Here is a 22,718-nt window from a genome sequence, read left to right as displayed (position 1 = left end):
GGCTTGGGTTTGGCAGATCTTACACAACGTGGAAAACGCAATACTGTGGTTCAAAAATGAAAATCTAATGAGCAAATGGAAGCTTTATATAAACAAATTTTTTCACACATGAGTGAATAATATGAAATGAACACATGGCCTAAATTTCACAATACTGCTGAGCATTGATGGTTTGGGCTTTCACTTGTACGATTTGTTATATGAATCTATACCAGATTAGGAATATCAGTCGGAGTTTCCGGAAGTGCAGACAAGACATATTGAGGTATAAATACAAATACAAGGCCACAACAGGTAAAATGCCCAACGAGGTTGCTAAGAAAAAGATGGCAATAACAAATATGGATGTCATATATTTCTAAAATAGCACCAACACACTAAATTAAAAATGCAATTATAAAAACTAAAGACTATATGTACATGATAAATATAACACGGTGCCCATAAAAAATATTTATGGTTTCTCATCTAACAATGGATAGCTTCTCGATTTACCCCAACATGTTGATCGTATTTCTTTTTAAACGTGTCAATTGTGCTATAATTCACTACCCCGGTGGTAAGCTATTCAATTTATTAACAACCAGAAAAATTCCCTGCGATACCACAACCTAGAATTACCAATCGATACTGATGTCCCCTTGTCAAAGCAGTCGATTGACGGTCTATTACACAGGACTCATAGCAAAGAGGGGGTATGGAATTTTACTGATGAACCATTGATCCTAGAGGTGTACTTCCAATTAGAAAAAGTTTTCAAATAACGTGCAGTGCTCAGACATGTCATCAATGTTGCAAGGGGTTGTATAGTTATTAAAATAAAAAATAAGTTTTTATACAGTCCCCGAGTGTCCCAAAACCGAATTAGAAAGTTGTTGCCATGTCTCGCTTGATACTAACAAAACAATTCTATGTTTTCAAGTGCAATATTCACTGAAATATTCGAATTCGAAAAATGGGGGAAATTTGGAAAAAAACAGTGTTAAATGCTGATGAAACGGTTTTTCCGCATTTAGAGCTGTTTCTTCCTTTAATCATCTGATGATACTGGGAGCATTCGCAAAAAGTTGCGTGAAGAAATCATTTAAATGTTCATATCTCAGGAAGTGCATAACGCTAGTGAAACACAATAGCATCGCGTCAAATCAGCACCTTCTAGAGATAGAAGGCCTCTGCACTGTTTGCCATAAACGTCACCCAATCTACCTAGCAGGTTTGCCACATTTTGAAATACAGGATCCTATTTCGTTTCTTCTTATTTTGGCGTAGAATCTTTCTGATTGATCACAAATATCGCATAGTGATTGGATGTGGGGCATAGAAATTGCCAATTCTGAGCCTGATCATTTCCTTCCCTCACAAGGATGATACTGGCACGAGCAGGGAATTTTTTTCTTTGAATATTCTGAGGGAAAATGGACTACTTACTGATGTCACAAGCCAACTGCGAAGGCCTTCTATCTCTAGGAGGTGCTGGTCGTATCGTTGAATGCACATTTGCAAATGTGCATGCAACGATACCACTACAGTTTCAGTATATCTTCCCGTCTGGGCACAAGAGTGGCTGCCCTGATTCGTAACAAATTGTTTTACGCTATATCTTGAGCAGTTCAGAACGAAAATTGATGATATTGGTATGGTTTGTTAGATGACATAATTGCATTATGCAGTATCTACCATGCGAGATTCAAGGCACAAAAAACGTATTCAGGTCAAATCTTGCGGCCGTATCTATGATATAGACTACACCAAATTTTTTTGGTCATAGAGTGGGTGATTGAATCGCAATAGCAAAGGTGTTAGAGGGTGTTTTTAGAGAGTGCATAACAGCATTTCAACAAAACAAATACTGTGTCATATGTTTCCGACGGATTTGCTGCGATATGTGCTATCAACTATTTGAGAGTGCAGAGGGTTGTAATGTGGTAGGCTTCTGAATGGTGCAACCTGGGTAACGTAACATCTACCAAAAATGATTGTATCGCTTGTCATTGTTTGGCGCAGCATGACCTTGATGGTTCTTACACCAATAAAAATCAAATTCGAATCTGGATATGTGTTCGAATATGATTGGATCCTCCAATATGATCAGATTTGGTGAAGTGATGTGCTCTAAAAACACCCTCTACCCCGTCTTTACTATTATGATTCGAACACACATTCTATGACCAAAAATGCTTGTTTACTTGTTTTGTATCACCTCCTAAAGTTTGTCTCATTGTCATGAATTCAGAATTACCCTGTACATGGCTCCATATGAGCAATACTTGAGAGAGAGGGATTCGAATAGTCGCAGAGGACAAAAAGCCTCTCAGATTGGATCTGCACGATACAATCAGTCTTAAGACAACATCTGACGGGTATTTTCCCTCAGTCAGACTGATCTACTTACATTCAGTAGCTGAATATCTGCAGTATACAAGAATTAGAAATGTGTGCATCACAAAAATTTTAATAAATGGTCCAATGGTCCAGATTAAGACCATTCAAATAAGACCTTCATTCAGACTTTCAAATAATCTGCTAGTTCAACTTGTAGATTATTTGTTTAAGTTTAATGCTAAACATACACTAAACGATAGAAGAAAACAAATGACCTATATACGTATTTTTGTTGCATTTCTTACATTTATTGATTTATAAAACTTAAAATCTGAGTTAATCTAAGCCTACTGGATAATAGCCAATAAAATGCTTTCAAATGTTTCGGCTGCTGTTGCGTAATATTTATTCAGAAGCAGTTTGCAAAAAATGAATTTCGGTATTTTTCAGTTGTGGAGTTGATATTTGATGTTCCCCTTTTCCCTTCTTCATCCTTACCTCTACGTAAAGATTTACTTATACCTTAGTATATTTTTATCCAACAGAGAAACATGAAAACTCATACGGTGACTATGTGATCCGTATTTTCCGTTAACGTTCCGTTTTGTGGACGTGCCGATCTTCTGTTAAATACTCAGTTTTTCAACAAAGCTTCAATGAATTCATAATCGTGGATGAAGTTGATTCGCTTGTTTTATAACTTATGCTATGACTGTATGAATATAAATATTCAGTTTAGTTATTTGTCTTATATTTTACTGTTTTTTCAGTAAAATGCATTTTAATTCACTGCGGTTTGCTTACTCTGTGTATTTCCCACCTTCTATCAATATTTAAGCAATTTTACCAATAACTGGTAGTAGTTTTCCGAGGATGATGTCAGTCTCCGCTATTCATACGAAAGTTTTAACAGCTGACTGATGCGAAGATATATTTAAGAAGAGAGAAAATTCAACTCTCTTGCGGGGAATCGAACCTACGTCCTCTCACATGCCGGGTGAGTGCCCTAGACCATTAGGCAACAAATTCAACGAATGTCTCAATCTCTCCTTAGAGCTCGTGTGCACTGAATGCGACCGTACATAGGCGGTCGGACCTAATTCAAGCCAAAGCTCACAATTTCTAACACTGCCGCGAGATGGCGACTGGACGAAGATGATGCCACTCTTCGTTCTGCACACGAGCTCTAATGAAAGATTGAGATATCAGTTGAGATAATTGAGCAGTGAATGAGACCCTATATGGACGTTCGGACCTAATTCGGGCCAAAGCTCACAATTGCTGTGTAACGCTGACACCAGATGGCGACTTATCTGAGGATGATGTCACTCTCCGCTTTCTATACGAAGGTTTCTAACAGTTGGCTGATGCGAAGATACACTGCTCAAAACAATTAGGGGAGCACACGGTTTTAACAAAATTACGCAAAGATGTATACCGATATGTAACATAAAATGAATCATCCATAATTTAAAGCCTAGCAGGAAACGGAAGAAGAAAATTTCATATGCAAATCGAAGTTCATGACGTCAAAAACCAGAAAAAGGAGATAAGGGCAGAAATCGGGATGTTGCAGAAACGTCTGTTTTACTGCCGTAACTGTGAAATTCGATTGCACAGTACTTTTTTTTGAGACAAGGTAACTTGAGGATGTCTCAACAACGTGATTTACCGGAATCCATGGCATGGCGTGTTATAGGCGGACTGGAATCCGGGCAAACACAACGTAGCGTCGCGGACGCTGTTGCAGTCACCAGAAGTGTTGTTGCAAGGCTGTGGAATCGATTCCAAGAAACAGGAAATGTTAGACGTCGACCAGGGCAAGGTCGGCCACGCGCCACTACAGCAACTGATGATCGGTATATACGGTTAACAGCCCGTCGAAACAGAACAGAGAATGCTACGCAGCTGCAAAGATGGTTGCTCTTGGCAACAGGACGAAGGGTGTCCAGCCAAACAGTACGTAATCGGCTTCATGAGGGAGGGCTCTATGCACGTAGGCCAATGGTCTGCATTTCGTTGATCCCACGCCAACGTGCGGCCCGAAGAAGATGGGCTGCTGAACATCGAGATTGGGAGCAACATGATTGGAGCCAAGTGCTGTTTACAGACGAGTCCCGATTCAGTCTGGAGTGTGACACCCGACGTGTTCTGGTATGGAGGGACAGGGGCACTCGAAATAACCCCGCATTCGTTCGTGAAAGGTCACAATACAGATGAGCTGGTTGGATGGTATGGGGTGGAGTCAGCATAGGCGGACGTACGGACCTGCATATCATTCGGAATGGCACTTTGACGGCCCGAAGGTATGCAGACGAGATACTGCGACCTCATGTCATCCCTTACGCTGGAGCCATTGGAGATTCCTTTGTTTTCCAGGATGATAATGCCCGACCGCATAGAGCTCGTCTGGTGGAGAACATGCTTGAAGCTGAAACAATACAGCGTATGGAATGGCCAGCGTGCTCTCCTGACCTGAATCCAATCGAGCATGTTTGACACATGCGCGGACGACGCATTGATGCGCGACCAAGGCCGCCTGTTACTGTCCGAGACTTGCAGATTGCACTTCTTGAGGAGTGGAACAGTATTCCCCAAAGTCTGATCGATAACCTCATCGCATCCATGGCAAACAGGTGTGCAGCAGTCTTAGCTGTTCGAGGAGACCACACGCCCTATTAAAACTCATGCATCATGTCTAAACAGTACTTTTTTTATCGTTTACATGTAACCAAATTGTTGCCCTAAATCATCTTTTCATGTTTTTTCCATATTTTCAAAGAATTAAAGCTTAATTCCAAATTTTTTTACGTCTTTTTTCTGTATTGCGCATTGATACGCGTGTACTATCCATTGTATGCCAATACGTGGCTGTCTCGCACGGTTTTCTTCACTTTTTTGCTTGCTCCCCTACTTGTTTTGAGCAGTGAAAGAGAAATTTCAACTGCCCTTGCGGGAATCGAAGTCCGCTGTTAAAAATCTTCGTATGGATAGCGGAGAGTGACATCCTCTTCGGACAAGTCGCCATCTGGTGTCAGCGTGACACAGAAATTGTGAGCTTTGGCCTGAATTAGTTTCGACCGCCTATGTACGGTCGCGTGCAGTGTACACGAGCTCTAAGGAGAGATTGAGATATTCGTTGCCTTTGTAGTCTAGTGTTCTAGGGCTCTCACCCAGCAACTGAGAGAGCGTGGGTTCTATTCCCCCAAGGGTAGTTGAAAACTCTCTTTTCCTCTTTCTTAAATATATCTTCCCATCAGCCAGCTATTAAAAATCGTCATATGGTAGTAGTTTTGTCAACATTTTTTTGCAATGTCTGGTATTTGTCTTGAAGAGATATGATCACCTATGTTTTGAACAAAAAATAGATTAAAAACACTTTATCGGAACTTCACAATGCCTCTCCAGTTTCCTAATGCAATCAATGAATAATTTTTGTTGACAACAGAAATTTATCGACGACGCAGTTAAATTCCGGCCCTTTAAAATTCAGTAGTTAGCGCACCAAACTCCAGATCAAAGTTTGAAGCCCAGTGGTGGCACTTACATCTTCGAGCCTTGCGCAATGGGCTTGAAATTTTAGGTACAAAAAGAGATGTATTGTAAGATCAGTATCGTACTAACACAAATCTAACGCGCAATTTATTTCTCTGCAGCAAAAATGCGTATTTTTTCTCAATAATTTCGCCAATTCTGACACGCACACAGGTAAAAAAGTTTCATTTTAGTAGATACTGATGTTATTGTGTGCCGAATAAATACTGTAATTTGTTAGTACGGCTCAATTGAAGTTTCAGATGATTTTATTAATAAGCATAGATACTGGTCTTCAAGGCACCGATACGTATTTTGAATGCCGCCGAACATGAAGAAAGAGAGGTGAAACTGCTCAACTAGCAATTATGAGAACTTAATAATACAATTGAGAAGTTTAGCCAGTCTCTGCGTCAATAAAAGTTGCTTGTTCGAAAATATGGAGTCTGAACTATAGACCCGTAAGGCACTGCTGCTCTCCGGTTGGCTTAATATAAACGGAAGGGTGACATTGATTTATTACCACCATCTACTTCTGATATCGTATATTAACTGATATAAAATAATTCGCTGTGGTGTCAAATATCACGATATTATAAATTATGAATGATAGTAATACGTGTTATTAAATTAACTATTATCCTATTCAAACCTGCGCGAAAACTGACTATAATTATTTTTTATTTAGTTGTGTTTATTGTATGTCAAAATGCCCTTCAAAATAATTTGCTTTATAATTAACAGATTAATTAATTAATAAACAGATATCTTTATTAGGGCCATTTGGGTTAGGTACACATCCCGAGCGAAGATGTTAAAATTAAAAAAATAATTTTATATATCATATTTTAGAATTTAACGAAAGAGACAATCAGACACACACATGCGTCAATGATCTAGAGCAGGTATCTTCAACCCGATGCTCGCGAGCACCATGGTGCTTCCCTTGAAGCACCCAGAGTGATCGGTGCTCGTGTCCGATTTGGTGCTCGCTAGCACTTGATGAATATTCCAATTAAACACCTTGCACAAATTGCATTAAGGGATTGAAACCATCCTTATTCTATGCATTAATATGGTCAAACTTGGTGTAAGGGTGCTCTTCTTTTGGTGATGGGTAAAGGCAGTGCTCGCGACTAGAAAAAGGTTGAAGAACCCCCCCCCCCCCTCCCTGATCTAAAAGTTTTGCAATGTCCACGCAATTAACTAGTAAAAGTGTACAATTTTTTGACAAAGAGATCAATTTTGAAGACCCATTCACACGCACACACCCCTGTGCACAATGATCACTATTTGACATTGGATTGGTTCAACTAAACTTTGTCGAAATTAACCTTCTGAAAACCAATAAACTGACCACATACATCATTTAAAAATTCAATCAAAAAACGAGGAATTTTATGTACATGAAAAATCTAGGCTGTCGAGGTTTTCATGATACAAAAAAGTTAGTTTTAACGTTTCCCTGCAACTCTAGGAAATATCCTCAGAGGATTTGCATGAAGGAATAAAACAGAATATTTCAGTGGTGTAATATGACATGTGAAACTGTGTTAATCACTCGTGAGTGATTTTTAGGAGCATGGCCAAGCCCTCCAACTACTCCTCTAACAACCCAATTCTCTAGAAATTATCCCAATTAAGAATATATAGGACCAAGTTGATCGATCTGCTAGATGGATGGATTTCTCACCACACCCTTTCAGAAGCTCTCAGTAATAATTCAGTCTGTGTGGCCTCTGATATTATGGTACAAACCCTCCAACAACTTATTCATTCCCTCCCATGGCTCCATGCCGAGATTTGTTCTACATGAAGCTGTTATTATGGATATTATAGGCCTTTATATTAACGTAGCAGACAGCAGTGATATATGCCTGTATCCATGCGTTGAAAAATGAGACGGAAACAATGTTATGAACAGACACGTTTACTTACATTTTTTTTTCGGAACAAGTTACATATGCATATTACACAAAACAGCGAACAAATCGTAATAGCGCACAGACAAAACATGTTTCGATACAGTTTCCTTTCTTTTTTTCCAAATTTTGTAGAGGGTTGTTGACGATTTCACTGACGAGCTCACAGCTAAGACTTGACTATTTCTTCTTATGGAAAACGTGAATTCCTTAACAAGTGCAGAAAAATACTCTACTTTTCTCACTTTTATAATATCATCTACAGCCTCATTCTAGTACATTGATATTTTACGGTAGTAATGGATTTTTGGACGATGAAATTTCACAAAAAAAACATTTAAAAATTCAGTTATGCGTTTACCGTATCATCGATTCCCAAAAATAAAGAAATATAAAATCACAAATAAGTCATTTTTCATGCTTCTTTCATAACATTGACTAGATTAGTAAATGACTTCTTGTTAACTATGGATGCTTTTTTTTTTTATAACATTTGAATGGCTAACGCACTTATTTCCTAATCCAGAGGTATACATTTAAATTTCACATTGAGCATTGATATAGCTTCATTTTTGAATTATATGTCCAATCTAATCAGCCTCTCACAACATGAAATTAATAAACGATAATAACGACAGAAAAGTTCTCTCAATTTACCCGTAAAAACATAGTTAACTACCATTATGCCATCATAAATTAAAATTAAAATTTTGATATCAAATTATCATTATATTGTTCATTAGAATGACACAAATGGTATTCTCATATCTCTCAGTTCAGTCAATATAATTATAAAATACGTAAACAAATTAGGCTTATCTACTTGATATTTGCCGATGTAAAAATGTTTAAAATCAGAAAGAAAGGAATAAATATAGTAACTATTTAATCTATCACGATTTATCTAAAGTATTTCTATAAAAAAAATATGTGAAACTAAAATTTTATGTAGTAAATAAAAGAATATCAAATCTCAAATTAATAGTTGATTAATTCCGAAAGGATTATTAGGATAATATTTGATGTAATTAATAAAACAATAAATTCCAAGCGATATTTCAAGTAACTTCGGTTTTAATAAACAATTTTTTGTAGATTCCGTATATGAATTAGAACAATGAGTAAAAATCAGATTAAAAGAATGAGTAAATACTTATTAAATGGGGAAAAAAAGAAAAGTTTTTGTAGTTCATTTTATTTGTTAAAAGAAGTTAATAGTTTTACTATCGAATTTTGAAAAAAAACCCATCTTATAAACTATACAGGAATCATAGAATTTTTACTTACTGTGATTATAGTTTGAAATATTTCTTTTTCATTTGATCGGCAAACAATATAATTTTTATTTTAAATATTTCAATAGTTTGTTTTAACCTTTCATTAGTAAAAATACTTATTAGAAATATGATACTTTGATATTTTTTTATTTTCGGATAATTATTGCTTTTAGATTTTTGTGCAATGAAACCAGGAGGTATAGAAACCATTTGAATGTGAGTTTCATAAATTTAACTTCCTGAGAATATATATAATATTTTCAACAATAGTAGTAAAATTTATTTTTGTATACGAAAATCAATTTTTTTATTACAAATATTTTTAAACTACATACCACAAGTGATATGTTCAGATGCTTTAGGCTGCTTTTATTTAAGGCCTCTTTCAATAAACTATTTTAAAGAAATTGATGTATATAATATGGAATATTTTTTTGGAAAATGAGTGAAGTAAATGAATTTTTTATTTTGACTTAAGACCATGATCTTTTTATATTCATGAAGATTATAATGTATATTGTAGAAATTACTTTATGTAGTCTCTACTATAGCTGCAGTACGATACGTTGCGCAATAACTATCTGTCTGTCTGACAAGAATAATTTCGAATCATTTTTATAATGTTTATATATCATTATTCGATATGAATCAAGATGTCGTTCATGAAATTCATAAGTATCTTCCCTTTCCAGTTTGTTTTGTTGGAATAATAAGAATTTTTTAGTTAGTGTATATTTTCTTAGGATCTGTTTGGTCAGAATTATTTTTTTACTATAATACTTTCATCTACATATACATCTTCACGGTATTGCTTGTAGGACTTAAGAAAAATAACCAACAATTTAAGCTCCTTTCAAAAAATCTTAGTTGTGAGCTCTCCTTTACAATTCATTGTTTGTACCAAAAAGGCTTACACAGCGAATATTTTTGCACTAAGGCACAAAGGAAACAGTATCAATGTTGAACATTGCAAGGGAAACATTGACTATATTTGTTACTCAACATCTATTCACGGAAACAGATGAAAGCAGAATATATGTATCATTTATATAAAGCGAAGAATATTTCGAACAGCCGGCAAACGAAGTATTCCAAGCATCAAAAAACATCGATACAAACTCATCACGTTAGCTGTGGTCTATTTGCGAAATCGCTAATAAAACGGAGATATATTTTCACAATGTACAGAATAGATTTGATACTTGGCGACTTTTGTATGATATCAGTCAACATAACACCAAGAAATGAACTAATTTAATCGAATACATAAATTTCAAATTCTAATTATAAGTGAATCAAACGTTTGTGCGAATTCCGATGACTGTTTTTTTACGGAAAAAAACATATACAACAATGTATTTGTTTTTCTTAAAATCTGTCTTAATAGCGTCGCAGATCAGACCACAGCTTTACAAAGTCATATTTTTATATATTTCTTCTCACTTTCTTTAAATCTTTCTCATTTTTTCGGGTACATATGAAAACCCGGTAATTTTTATGAAGTTCAAACCAAATTTTACACACATCATTCAGCTAATCTAATTTGTATGCCATTTTAAACAAATTCTCACAACTTCGTATATATTATATGTATATATATACTTGATAAAACATCTTTTTTCATTCATGTCCTTCTTTATCACATTATAAAACGTCTGCTTCAATTTTGAGCAACACTGCCATGTCGTATTCACGACTCATGCTGTATGTATATATATATATATATATTTGTGTATGTATATATATTTTATATATAATATATAACGGTTTCCGAGAGAGAACATTGCATTTTCTCAATGTCATATGAATTTATAGTATACTGACAAACATTACCAAACTGGTTGAGGAAACAACGTGAGTATACAGTTGTTGAATAAATTAAAAAAAAAACACTTTTCACAGTTTTTTTCATAGTTTTCATCCAATTCAACACGAACAGCACCACGACGCATAACAAGACGTCCACAATATATTCATGCATGCGTTAAAGAGGATACTGTTGAACGCGAACGGAGATAAAAATGGCTATGAAGTGAATGAATCTGTTGTCAAAATTTGTAGAAGGGTTTCACGTACATTTTTATGTCTTTTTCCATCAGAGTGTTCATCGAACTGCGTTTCATCTTTCCACGTCAAGCAATGTTGTCGTGAGGTAGGTAAAAATGTCACACTTCTGTAGCAGTGGACTCTCCGTCACTGCCCATTCGTGAGGATGAAGTGATGGTTTTCATTTGTGCTGGCGGAGGCCTGTAATAAGCAGCAGCTTGATCATACATCCAGGGTTGGGATGGGTTAGTTTTCCAATCATCTATATTTCCCGGCATGCCGTCACGACGAGCATGGTCTATGAGATCAGGACCTTTGTCTTCAGAACATTTTTCTGGCAGGAAAGCAGGCACGCGATTGTTCCTCGCGCATCTCTCTTCCTCTCGAATGGGTAATGAATGGGGCTCGAAGTTCATTTTGATTCCTTCAGCGTCGTTTGCTTCCATTTCGGAGCTGCCATCACCTCTTTCTCGTTCTACATCACCGACCTTTTTTTCTGTCTTCTTGCGTAGTGTGTCTGAAAGCTCATTGTGCAGGCGAATATGAATATCCTCGGGTGGAACTGGCATCGGTATAGGGATGGGACTTCTGGATCTTTTTTCCACCAGCACTTGTTGAGATGGGCCAACACATTGAACGACGCTGGGATCAAGCTCCCACTCAACGTCAGCTCGAGGCAAGTGATCTCCAACCATCCAGACTTGTGGTGAAACTGAGCTGTCAACCATCACGGGATCGTAGTGATCGAGTTCGTTAGTCGGCAAACCTTCGTAACTTCCCAATCGTGGACCTTTATTCGCGGCATTGACACCTAGTAGTTTACGGTCAACATCTTCTTGTGGGTCTTTCGGTGACGTAGCATTTACGGAATTACACATCTTATGGTTTGCTTCGATACGTTTTCTCTGAATATTTCTTTGGTGCCTACGATGACATATCCATAAAACTGCACCGAGGACGACGAGAACTATAATTGCGCCTGCAACCATCCCTATGGCCATTCCGACCATTGAATTACTCTTATCTTCCTCTTCTTCTTTGACCTCTTGTGTTTTTTCTTCTTCAATTATTTTAACTCCGGTAACAGGCATACGAGATACCATCAATGTAAAATTTTTTGATACCTTTCCAGCTGTGTTTTCCGCGACACATGTGTAAGTTCCAGCATTTGGTTCTTGAACAGAGGATATCTTTAACCGTGAGATTTTTTCCTTATCTGAATATTCAGACATGAGAAAAATCTGCATCGAAGATATTCCTTCGGAGAGATTCGCTATTACTCGTTCTCGCCAAAGCCATTGTATGTTTGGTATAGGATCACCAGCAACCTTGCAGTCCAGCGTGACATTCGATCCTTCGAATACATTCATCGCACTTGATGTATTCAAAAATGTTGGTGCACAAGCATATTCTTCCAGATCCACATCTGTCCATACTTTGTCACGAAGACGGGGTGGGCGGTTGCATACAGGATGTATGTAAGGAACATTATTTGTGTCCAGCCACTGACGGAGGCCTCGAAGCTCACAATCACACGTCCAGGAGTTACCATCCAGTGAAATACCATGGAGGGCTTCTAATGGGAGCATTGTTTTGGCATGAAGCGTTTGAAGCTTGTTGTTATCCAGCTTGAGAACTTCCAGTTTTTCTAAACCTTCGAAAGCTCTGTAAGCAACAGTGTCAATTTTGCAATTGCTCAAATCCAGTATTATCAGCGTTTTCAGTTCGAGAAATGCTTGCGACGGTATAATTGCGAGAGGATTACCACTCATGATAAGGTGACGAAGTAGTGGCAAGTGTCGAAAAGCAGCTGTTGGGACGTACGATATAAGGTTGTCACTGAGATCTAGCTCGACGAGATTCGATATGCGATTTAAAGCGAAATCATCAATATGCTCGATGCCGCATTTTGTTAGGTAGACCCTCTGCAAGTTAACTAATCCTGCATTAAGGAAAGCATTCGGTGGCAACATGGTAAAGTTATTTCTATTCAAATCCAAGACTTGAACTCCTGAATCTAAACCAAATGGGATTTTTTCAAATCCTGCCGTGGGACATTCGGCAGTCTGTTTCCCTTTCCTCCAGATACACTGACATTTTGGATGGCAAGAGAAAGTAGAGATGTCAGTTACCATGAAAACGAAGAAAATGGCTCTTATAAGCCAATAGATCACAAAAGGCTTCCGCATCTCTGTCGCGTGAGTTGAAAGTTCTGCAGAACTTTCTTTGATGCTAGATGATGCACATCGAAAACATATGAGCAGCTATGTTGCTGTTATATCCAAGAAGTATTCCGATATTACCCAATGACCTGAAAAAAAAATTAAATTCCGTTAAAATACAGTACATTCTTGTTACAAATATATATAGAAGTAGCATTCAATATAGTAGGTAGTTATTTCCACCATGAAACAAAGTAGCATTCATAAAAATGAAACTCAATACACTTTCTGTTCTCAAATATTACGCCAAAGATATATTTTTTTGTTCATATTTATATAATTTTAAATATATTTATATAATTTTAAATATATTTATATAATTTTAAATATATTTATATAATTTTAAATATATTTATATAATTTTAAATATATTTATATAATTTTAAATATATTTATATAATTTTAAATATATTTATATAATTTTTTCACAGTTGTTATTACAGTCGACAACACTTATTACAATAATGGATCGTGGTATTATTATCACTTTAGCAAAAAACGGAACGGACCAATATCATAACATGGGAAAAATATACGGTCTATAGGTATTGGCACTTCGGATAATGTTATCAATTTTTTTTCATCGAAAATGTTTTTACTCATTCTGAAGCTAAGTTTTGCCGAACTTATTTTTTTTCCTGTAAGTTATCGTTATCAGGCTGCGAGACTAGGATGCTAGAAGGTGTTCTCCCCCTCCCTTGTTGAAAACATTCAAGTATTTAATATCGTAATCAGCCCGTAGTATTTGCTGTAATCAATGTACGATTGGAGCTGCTTTTGCAATGGCCTTTCTATAGTGAACGCAAACGCATGACGAAAAAAAAATCGCTTTTCTTCAGTTTTTATTCAGTTTCTTTTGATTGACCACATTGAATTTTTTTTTTCTGAAAGACGTTCTCAAGGGATCCATGAAACGTGTCGTTATATACATTTAAAAAAGTAATTCATGATATACATTACACAATTTCATTCTAACCCCTCACAATGTCTGAATAAAAGGAATTGAAGCATTTAGCTCAAATGAGAAAAAAAGTCAGATTTTTCAAAACAGAATTAAAAAAAAAGAAAAAACAGATTGAACATTTTTCGCAACCAAAATTATGTGAAAAAGAAAAACAGAGTTGTCCGGTATTATCAATACTCGTTTACCATACATCCCGTTCAACCAAACGGGGTGTATGGTCACCGTACTTGAAAACGGATCTCATTTCGGATATAGTTATCATTCGGTTATTGTTATCAGACATCTTGAGTACGATCTGATTACAATAAACAGCGCGTGGACTGAACCTTTTTAAATAATTCAGTTTCATGAGCGTGTGATGGCTCACTAATTTTTGATACAGCAAAGTACGATATACTGCACGGTTTTTAATGGAATACACATATTTCGTTACACGGAGTCTTGATTCTATTGCATTTGGTACCGTAAGTTAATTCCGAACTTAAAATCAATATCGCATTTTTGTATTCTATCCGAAATTTAAGATCAACAATGAGATTCCTTCTCTCTCTCTCTCTCTCTCTCTCTCTCCAGTCACTCGTAACACCGAGTCCTTTGTAAAATATCCGCCATTATCGAACGTGAATCCCGTCTTTCGCCCCCCCCCCCGTCTTCTCTAGAGTATATATGGGATAAATGTTATGTGATCGGTAGGTGCTTCTACACCGAATGGCGGCATTAGTGGTCATAGGGGTTTTCTGGTGTTTCTGCGCTGAGAAAGTCGTTCCGTAACAAATTGTCCCATAAAATTCCAAAGCCCGGGTTTTTCCTCTGAAAATCGAGGGGGTTTGCCATGCCTCTTCTTTAGAGCTTATCTTGGTGTAACGTGAAGTATGCTCTAAGTCGGGTGTAAGTCTCCAGTAACATGGCCGGTATACAACAGAATTTGATCTGAGAAGCTCCTATTTCACTATTTTTTTCCCCGATGGGTCAGAAATATAACAGGGGAGAAGAAAAACAAACATTTTCTTGCCCGTATTTGTTTCCATGAAATTTTCTTATTTTTCAATATGGTATGAAATTTTGTTTGGAGTTACATTTCGATATTTCTTTTAATGATACGCGTAGAGAGTGGTCAATACTTTGTAGTGGGATTACTTGGAATTAGTATAGATCAAGCAGTTTGAGCAAACAAAAATATATCCTATTCTACATTTATACTGTGGTAACTGTATTTAGTGTTTCAACTCGTGGATTTTTCACAAAAATTATAGGATTGTTTTCCACGCTGGCAACAACTATAAACAGACTCATAGTCATTCATATTGCAAAATTATATGGTGTTTTCTTGCATTTTCAGTTTATTTCTGTACGTGGTCGTTTTAAGCTCCAATATGGCTGGATTAGTCCCAGATTCTGCAGTGTGACGTAAGTATAGATTAGTCGTTCCTAAAGCTATAATTACGCAACAGTATGTACTTGGGAGGGAACAACAGACTCTTATAGCGTCAAACTGATTAACATCGGTGCCAAAAGCTTCTCATTCTAAATATGTCGTTATATTGTATTTCATTATCCCTTTTTATGTATTTCGTAAGCATAGGCATCAAAAACAGAGTTCAACCATAAGTTATGTTTCTGAAGGAGTCCAGAAAATGATAATCTTCGATTTTTCGAATGCCCAAAGTCAGACTACACATTGCAACGCTACTTAGAAGTGTGTGAGTTTTTTTTACACCAGCAGATGCGAGAAAAGTTCATCTCATGTGAGAAATGTGACTTTCGTAGCTTATTCATTATCGAAGTGCCTACTGCATAGCACACCAGCCTCTGATATGAAATACAGGGTGTCCAGGCTGAAGGTAACCAAAACTAATGGTTTATATTGAGAGAAATACACATGACTAGATGGCCAGGTCATCGATACGTATTGCTCACCAAGGTCGCACGTGAACATTGTCGACAGCTGCTTCGACACACTTTTCGCAGCAGATGCGCTGATTGCCATGGGGGCGCCATGGTTGGCTGAAGTATATTTTCTTTGGTTTTCAAACTTTAAGGTTGAAACGCGGCATGTCCTTCCGGTTGAAAAAAAAAAAAGTCTCTCCCCTCTCTATGGAGAGAAATCAGGCCTATAACATTAAAATTCATGCATAGTACGTGACACAGGCAAAATAAACGAAGACAGATGGCAGCACTTTTGAACTTTCATGTTGGGTTCGCAACTTGAACACGTTCGTTTCAGCATGTACCAATTTGTTAAAAGTTCTGCAGGGAAATATTGGGAATAGAGGGACTACTACTGGTTTAGTAGTAGTGGCAGCACGTCTGAAACATGAGAGGCATTCGTCAGAAACAAACTTGACGACGGTACATAACTCATACCCGGCGCATCCCGACATAAACCAGTTCGTTAGAAGTTTATCCGAGGAATGTATGTGAAGGGTGCATTAGCAGCTTAGTAGTAGAATTATCTGGATAGCAGATGAGTTAACGTCTGTTGAACGCCATATATGATCCGAATGAAATGTGAAGCTTCCTATAATATTTGAAACAGTGTGTATGCAGGAGTTGATTCAATAGAAGTTGATTGGAGTTGATTCTTTAAAATGTTTAGTAGTATTATTAAAGAGTACTGTTTGAACGTCGGTATTGAAGATAGAGTACCGTTGAGATAGACGCCGACAAACCATGGAGCTGACATTTAACTTCATTAATCTGCAAATAAACCTGAGAGGTTGCTCTCTACAATGTAACTTACATTTCCAAGTAAGGATGTGTGGTTTTCTCACTATAAGCCGTTACATCTGGATACATTTAGCTCAGACATCCTGTATATCAGTTTGAATCCTTAGTGTAGCATGGGGGCACCATAGCCCAGGTCGATAAGGTACTCGCCTAAAGTACGAAAATACGTTCAGTGGTGGTCGCGATTCGATACCCAATTCGCCCTTGTCAGAAACTTTCCTGACGCTGAGGTACAAAAGAAACGGTGACGACATGACAACAGATAAAGATTGTTACAGCAGGGAGCCCTACACCGAGAATTTTAATGGTGCACCAACCCAAAGGTGAGTATAAAAGGCAAAAATGTCCAACGCCAACGTTTGGAATCGGCAATAAATTTTTGGTCTCGGTCTAATTAGCCCTCGCGTGCAGAAAATGACCGTGGCGAGACCAAAATTATGAAATTATTGTAACATGAAATAATAACCATTTAGCTTTTGAATCAAATAAGGTCTGTGGTCACATACACAAATTGAATGAAGTGACAAAAACAACCTCTACCAAAATTCGTTTTCAATGCATCTTTGCTATGCATAGATTAAACGAAAATACTACAAAGAAGTTAGAATATTGATTTTTGTATAAGATAAACTCACAAAAATTGTGGCACACACAATGTTATCTATATTTTCCCTTCATAATGAACCTTGTACATAATATTTTACCAACTGAAAGTAAGAAATTCGATTAACTCATTGTGGTTGTTTATATAAACTGCGCATTTTTCTTCATTCTTTACTATATATGTATGTGGTACCCTGGTGTTATGATGACCGGCCCCGAGAATAACAATATTTTCTTAGCCAGATTCCTAGGAACATTGTCCTAGTGTGTGTGTTCACACATATTTCAGGCGAAACTTAATCAAACTCTCAGGTGGGTGCCAAGAAGCTAAGTTCGTTTTAGACAAAGATGTTGGAACGTTCGCAGTAACGTGCTGACGACTAAATGAAGTTTGCGGGTTACAAGTAGAAGATAAGACTTAGAAACAAGGGACCAACCACAAATTTTCGTTGTTTGTACATAGACATATTTTCCCCGGAGGGTAGAGAAGATATACACATTTTTAAATCCCCGTATTATGTCTCATTAACTAATTTTTTGAATGTTTTTGACGCAATTCTTAAATTAAAAAATTGAGTAATTTCTTGAGTCGCATATAGGCCTACTGAAAGAAAATTTGCTTTAACAATATCTTTCAGAAATTCCATTCGTGGAACATGCTATGTACGTGATTGAGACAATTAATGTTGTTAATCTATATTTAAGTAATCATAAAGTGTAATGAGAGAACCATCGTTTGTTTTTGCATCCTTTTAATTATTTTATTCAGTGTTAAAATATATGATAACATAAATTGACTATGGAGATTTCTATGAAATTTTAATAAAACTTGTTTAGGCATATATATATGTATATATATATATATATATATGTGTTGTTTTTCTACATATAAAGAAACGTTTCCTGATGTACTCCCCCCCCCCACCCCGTTTTCGGATTTTTGGAATGTGCTTGAGAACGGTAGTGTAAATATAGATCATGCTGTTTGTGCGTGTAGGAGTGTATAGAATAAACCCCATATACTCGTACCAGTTGAAGTTTGTCTTTTGCAAAGGGTGGCAACAGCTCTTATCTAATCTCACCAATTTAAATGAATTCTCATTTTTTTTAATGTTATAGAATTGCTGCTGCGTTTACGTGTCATTATCTGAATTTAAATACTACGTATCAAATACCACATATATTTAATAAAAATATAATTGTATATTTAATTTGAAAAAAAAGTGTCCTGTAACTAAAAAACAAATAACAAAACACTCTTTAATTCAGCGAGAGTGTTGATTTTTACACGTAATACGAGATATATCTTTTTCAGGGAAGTGACTGGGGGGCGGGGCAGGAAGGGGGCGGCAGTTTTAGGTGGAAACAAAGAACACCGTTGTAAAATTATCGATGTTTAAAGTTGTGGGGGCGGCAAAAATCCTAGTTACGGCCTTGCCATTTCGATACTTTTACATTATGTTGAAAAAAATGCTGTATATTGATGAGTGAAGTTAATCGATTCATGAAAGTAGATAAAAACTAATGATAAACGATCTTGGATAATAATGAACAAAGAGTGTGACACTTATTATCAGGATGTGAATTATTTTTCATAAAAGATATGATGTACTTATTCAATTCCTGATCATTATGTTGTATTTATTAAAGTATTCTCTCTGTGGTAAACGAAAACAATGGAACATCCCGAGGATAAAATTGTATTACGTTCTTGATTGTGCTTGTTATAATAGTAAAAAAAAAGCTGAAAGAAACAAATAAAATGGAAGGCGTCTTAATTCTTTTCCAAATGATTCAATTCCTACGAAATCCCACAAACTTGGGGCTGCTCGTTAGTTTCATACTACGTACCAACGACAGGGAATCTCACGGGCTAACAGAACCTTCAGGGGATTTCACTGGATCCTACGGAAAACATGTGGTCCAATCTTTCGCGCTAGAACAATTACTATTTGCTGTATTTACTGTTTCTTCGGCAAACGGCAGCTTGTTAACAAGACGAAAGAAATCACGTAAAGCAATAAGTGTAGAGAAAATCAACAAAGGCTATACAAACAATGACAAGAACTACAGCAATCAATGGGCGATTCCTACAACTTTTGAGGTAAGAACCCCAAATCCAAAACAACCGTGAAAAAAATGTTCCACATTGTATACTAGAGAAATTACTTAAAAAAAAACAACAAAAAACGTAAAATTCAAAACCATCTCGCATCTAGAATCCAATAGAAAAAAAAATCCGTTAAAACATTCTTGGCATCTTCCTTATCATTTGTATAGCCATATATGGCTATCTACGTCCTGTTGATATGTAAATTTTCATCTGTTTTTATGTTTCCTAATTAACGCTACATAAATTAAACAAAAAAGAAATGCCTGTGGCAGTTCCACGCAAAGCAATTACTAAGCTGAAATATTTTTCCGCGTTGTATTTTTAGAGCCAAGCACATAATAGTAGTTGAGCGTCTGAATACGAAATAGATAAGAATGCTGCTACATTCTAAGAACATAAACATCTACTTACTTGCGTTGTGTATTTCAATTTAGTAAGAGGCAAAAATACAAGAACTAAAAGCTTTTTTTTTTTAACGTGCACAGAAAATGAAGCGATGATGTAAAAATTAAATGGGAAACCGTAATAACGCATGACTCTTTGAGACCACATGTAGATGTAATGAATAAATGCGATTATATAAAAGTATATACATATGCTTTTTGTATTTTTGTAACGTACGAGACAGTTGGACTTTTAATAAGACACTCGAATTGTTCTGGTTTCACGTCTTTTCTTGTTTTAAAAAAGATCTCCATCGCAAACAAAAGGGATAGAATCTAGTTAGAGAGGAGAAAAAAATAAATGGTAGGCAATCAAAAACTCTGCAGGTAGTGAGCGCTTAACAACATTTAAAACAGAACTAACAAGCCAAAGAGATATATTTTTTTTTTTGGAACTTCGTCCAAAAGGCTTACAGGAAAATTTTCTTTGTTCATTTACAGTTTCCTTTTTGAGTTATTTTATTTTTTTACATGTCTAATGCATTAAGTAAGAGCTGCTGCTGTTTCCAAAGCTCTTGTCTTAAGATTTCGGTCTCAATTAGGATGTCCTTTTTAAGACGATCTTCCAAGAAATGCAAAGAAAGTAACTTCGTTAGAGCAACGTTTATAACTCTAAGTTAGCCAACGACAAAAGAAAACAACAAAATTTTCTTGATCTATTTCCCGTAAGGTCATTAAACAGCATGGAGTTAAATTTCTTGTTCATTCTTTGAATGATGATAATAATGAGAAAAAAAAAGATAATAAATAGCGAATGTTAAAAGTATTCATACGTAGTAGCTGCGAGAAAATGAGACGAGCGGCTAAGAATGTTGAATTCGTTCCATATTGATTATTTAGATGTCATCACAGACTTTTGTATTTTCTGTGAAAATCCAACGTTTATCCATTTCCCAGTGAGGTAGAGTTTTTTTGACAGGTCGTGGAACCTTGGAATCAGTGAGACGTTGTTACTGATGGGTTCACGAACAGAACAAAACAGGAATTGGAATCAGAATATAGTGAGTATTTATGACATGGACGCTTTATTTTTATTATTTACCAGAGATTTTATTATGAGTTTGATCTCAATTATATGTCCTTTTTTAAGACGATCTTCCAAGAAATGCAAAGAGCATAACCTCGTTAGAACAACGTTTATAACTCTAAGTTAGCCAACGACAAAAGAAAAAATTTTCTTGATCTATTTTCCTTAAGGCCATTAAACAGCATGGAATTAAATTTCTTGCGAGTCCTGTTCATTCTTAGGATGATAATAATAATGAAAAAAAATTATGATAATGAAGAGCGAATGTTAAAGTATTCGTACGTAGTAGCTGCGAGAAAATGAGACGGGCGGCTAAGATTTTTGCAGGAAACGTTTCGGTTCCTTAAGAAAAAAGGTAAGCAATACGGCAAAGCTTTTGTACGTTTACAGATCATTATATGTTAAATATATGCGACGGCATAACGATGTATGCATTAATGCTACCTCCAGCTGGCACGAAAGCCACTAGTTCAGAGAAAGAAATTAATTATAAGCTTGTGGGAAAACAATATTTTCGGCGTTTCAGTCACAAAATACGCGGTCTGCATTTTATGATGTCGTTGCTTCTTGTTGTCCTACAGGTTATAAACACATAACTTTAATTAACCTACAACCAGGAATGCTCACATTTTTGTTTTCTGTTTTAGTATCAGCAGCTTCATCTTATGTGAGCGCGTTCAGTTGAAAAGAGCGTAAATAATTTAATGCTATATATTAGACGGGAGTCCATAAATTGTTTATAAACACTTCCTAACTTCAAGAATCATGAACATCTACGCGAATACTTTTTTACGTATATTACATTCAATATATTGAATTGAATTTGATTAACGGATGTTAATACAATCGAAGTTGGTTAGTTCAAAGTCTAAAGTCACTGGAAAAAAGTTCGAATTATCCAATTAATCTCTCCTGGATGACTCATTCCTCCTGACACTACAAATTCAAACTTAATCATCAACATTCACAGAGGATAATAATTATCAATTATTAAAATTTTTTTTCATCATCAGTTACGAAACTGTTTCATAAATTTTAATACTTTATAATTACAATAATTTTTATCTTAGCTGTTACGTTATTTCATTGTTCTGGAATCAGCATTACTGCAGAACTTCGACACCATTCTGAAAGCCTGATTTACGGAAACAGTTCCTGATCATCAATTACGAAACTGTTTCCCAAATTTTGCTTATCATTCTTATGCTATCAATGAAATATATTTTCATTAAGGGGCCATTCAAGTATTACGTAAGCAGATTTTTAGCCATTTTTGACCCCCTCCCCCCCTTGTCAGCAAAAGTCAGCAAAACTCTGACCCCCTTTCCCCCTTGTCAGCAAAATTTTGTCAGCAGCTTAGTAGCAGCATGTATTCAAAAAGGGTGGTGATGACGTAACCAATCTTCAAACCCCCCCCCCCCTTCCCCCTTGTCATCAAAAGTCAGCAAATCCGAAACCCCTCGATGCTGACGTAATACTTGAATGACCCCTAACGTATTACGATCTGAACTTTCCGAT

The 22,718-nt window shown here is 36.2% G+C and overlaps 1 protein-coding gene across 5 annotated transcripts in view; it reads right to left on the bottom strand.

Annotated features, from left to right (window-relative positions):
• Positions 1 to 9,226: 9,226 nt before the first annotated feature.
• The window catches only part of LOC149085241 (uncharacterized), a 396,426-nt gene continuing 382,934 nt past the window's right edge, over positions 9,227 to 22,718 (bottom strand). For all 5 annotated transcript variants that reach the window (XM_089233124.1, XM_089233128.1, XM_089233125.1 and 2 more), the window contains one exon: positions 9,227 to 13,412. In XM_089233124.1, coding sequence (XP_089089250.1) covers positions 11,221 to 13,290 — 2,070 coding nt within the window. In that variant the 5' untranslated portion in view covers positions 13,291 to 13,412 and the 3' untranslated portion in view covers positions 9,227 to 11,220. The remainder of the gene's footprint in view (positions 13,413 to 22,718) is intronic.

The sequence above is a fragment of the Pholcus phalangioides genome, unplaced genomic scaffold (assembly GCF_987345545.1).
Source record: "Pholcus phalangioides strain wild (caught in Gottingen) unplaced genomic scaffold, Ppha-v1.0 ptg000007l_1, whole genome shotgun sequence".
Taxonomy (NCBI): domain Eukaryota; kingdom Metazoa; phylum Arthropoda; class Arachnida; order Araneae; family Pholcidae; genus Pholcus; species Pholcus phalangioides.
Note: the sequence above shows the minus strand (reverse complement) of the source record. Positions and strands in the feature narration are given on the sequence as shown.